At 38.7% G+C, this 1,358-nt stretch overlaps 1 protein-coding gene across 1 annotated transcript in view; it reads right to left on the bottom strand.

The window, feature by feature from the left end:
- Window positions 1–1,358, bottom strand: part of LOC102598052 (probable LRR receptor-like serine/threonine-protein kinase At3g47570) — a 6,657-nt gene that overhangs the window by 2,157 nt on the left and 3,142 nt on the right. The window contains exon 4 of the mRNA XM_006366622.1: window positions 22–1,317. Coding sequence (XP_006366684.1) covers window positions 22–1,317 — 1,296 coding nt within the window. The remainder of the gene's footprint in view (window positions 1–21; window positions 1,318–1,358) is intronic.

The following is a 1,358-nucleotide window of genomic DNA, read 5'->3' as shown; positions in this document are numbered from 1 at the left end:
AAATGACCTCCATGTAAATACTCCACAGCAGAAGCCACATCAATCATCACCTTTAGTCTTTGAGTTATATCCAAAAATTTGTCAGTAGAGTGAAGCCAACATTCGAGGTTTTCATTGGGCATGTACTCTAGCACCAACACTTTATAATCAAAATTGGCACAACTACTTATCACCTTAACAAGGTTTCTGTGTCGAATGCTACGTAAAACTTGACACTCCACTTCAAAACTCCTAAATGCGTGTTGCAGTTCTGTATTGAATACCTTTATTGCGACAACCATTCCATCTGCTAGTGTCCCTTTGTACACCAAACCAAGGCTCCCCCTTCCAATCAAGTTTGCTTCATCAAAGTTGTTTGTCCCTTGAGAAATATCATAGTACGAAATCCTCTTATGTACCTGACCAAATGTATCAACTAGAGGAAGTTCCGTACTCCTTTTTCGGCATTTCAGAAACCAAATGATGAAAATGGTTGTGACTACAACTCCTGAGGAAACAGATGCAAGAACAGAAGTGATGACTCTACTCTTCCTTTTCCTTTCAAGACTTGTGACTCTGCATTGCATCACATGGAAGCGTGATGATCCACATAATGCAGGGTTACCCATGAATGATTCAGCTGTAAAATTTATGAATGGCCCTCCATCTGGAATTTCACCCATGAGCCCATTGAACGAGACATTGAAATACATGAGATGTTCAAGATTCCTCAAGGACTTGGGGATCATGCCTGATAGATTGTTGCTAGATAGATCCAAGTGTTCCAATGAAACCAAATCTTCAAATAGTTCAGGTATGGAACCATCTAACATATTCTTTGACAATGAAAGGCTAACCAAACTTTGTAGTTGGCCAATTGTGCTAGGAATCTGACCAGAGAACTGATTACCATGTAAATGTAATATCCGCGAACCCCTTGAATTCCCCATTTCTACTGCAAGAGACCCATTCAGTAAATTGGAGGACAAAGTGAGAATTGAAATATCTCTGTTCCTCCAAAAAGTTGATGGAATATGGGACATTAGTGCATTGGAATCTAAGTAGAGTTCTCTTAAAGAAGAAAGATTTCCAAAACAACTTGGTAATTCTCCAGTAAGTTGATTTTTCCCCAAGATAATTTGGTACAAGTTTTCCATGTTACACAAGCTAGTTGGTATAATTCCATCTAAATTGTTTTTCTCCAGGCTAAATCTTTTCAAATTCCTCAAGTTCCCCAAATCTGGAGGAATAGATCCTATAAGCTTATTGTCTCCCAATGTTAACCACTCCAGGTTCCTAAAGTTACTGATGTTAGTTGGTATTTTTCCTGTGATACCACTTTGAAGGGCAATGAAATATTCAAGGGAAAAGGACCAGTT

This window comes from Solanum tuberosum, unplaced genomic scaffold (assembly GCF_000226075.1).
Source record: "Solanum tuberosum cultivar DM 1-3 516 R44 unplaced genomic scaffold, SolTub_3.0 scf00661, whole genome shotgun sequence".
NCBI classification, from domain to species: domain Eukaryota; kingdom Viridiplantae; phylum Streptophyta; class Magnoliopsida; order Solanales; family Solanaceae; genus Solanum; species Solanum tuberosum.
The sequence above is the reverse complement of the archived record's forward strand: the minus strand, read 5'-3'. Positions and strand labels throughout refer to the sequence as shown.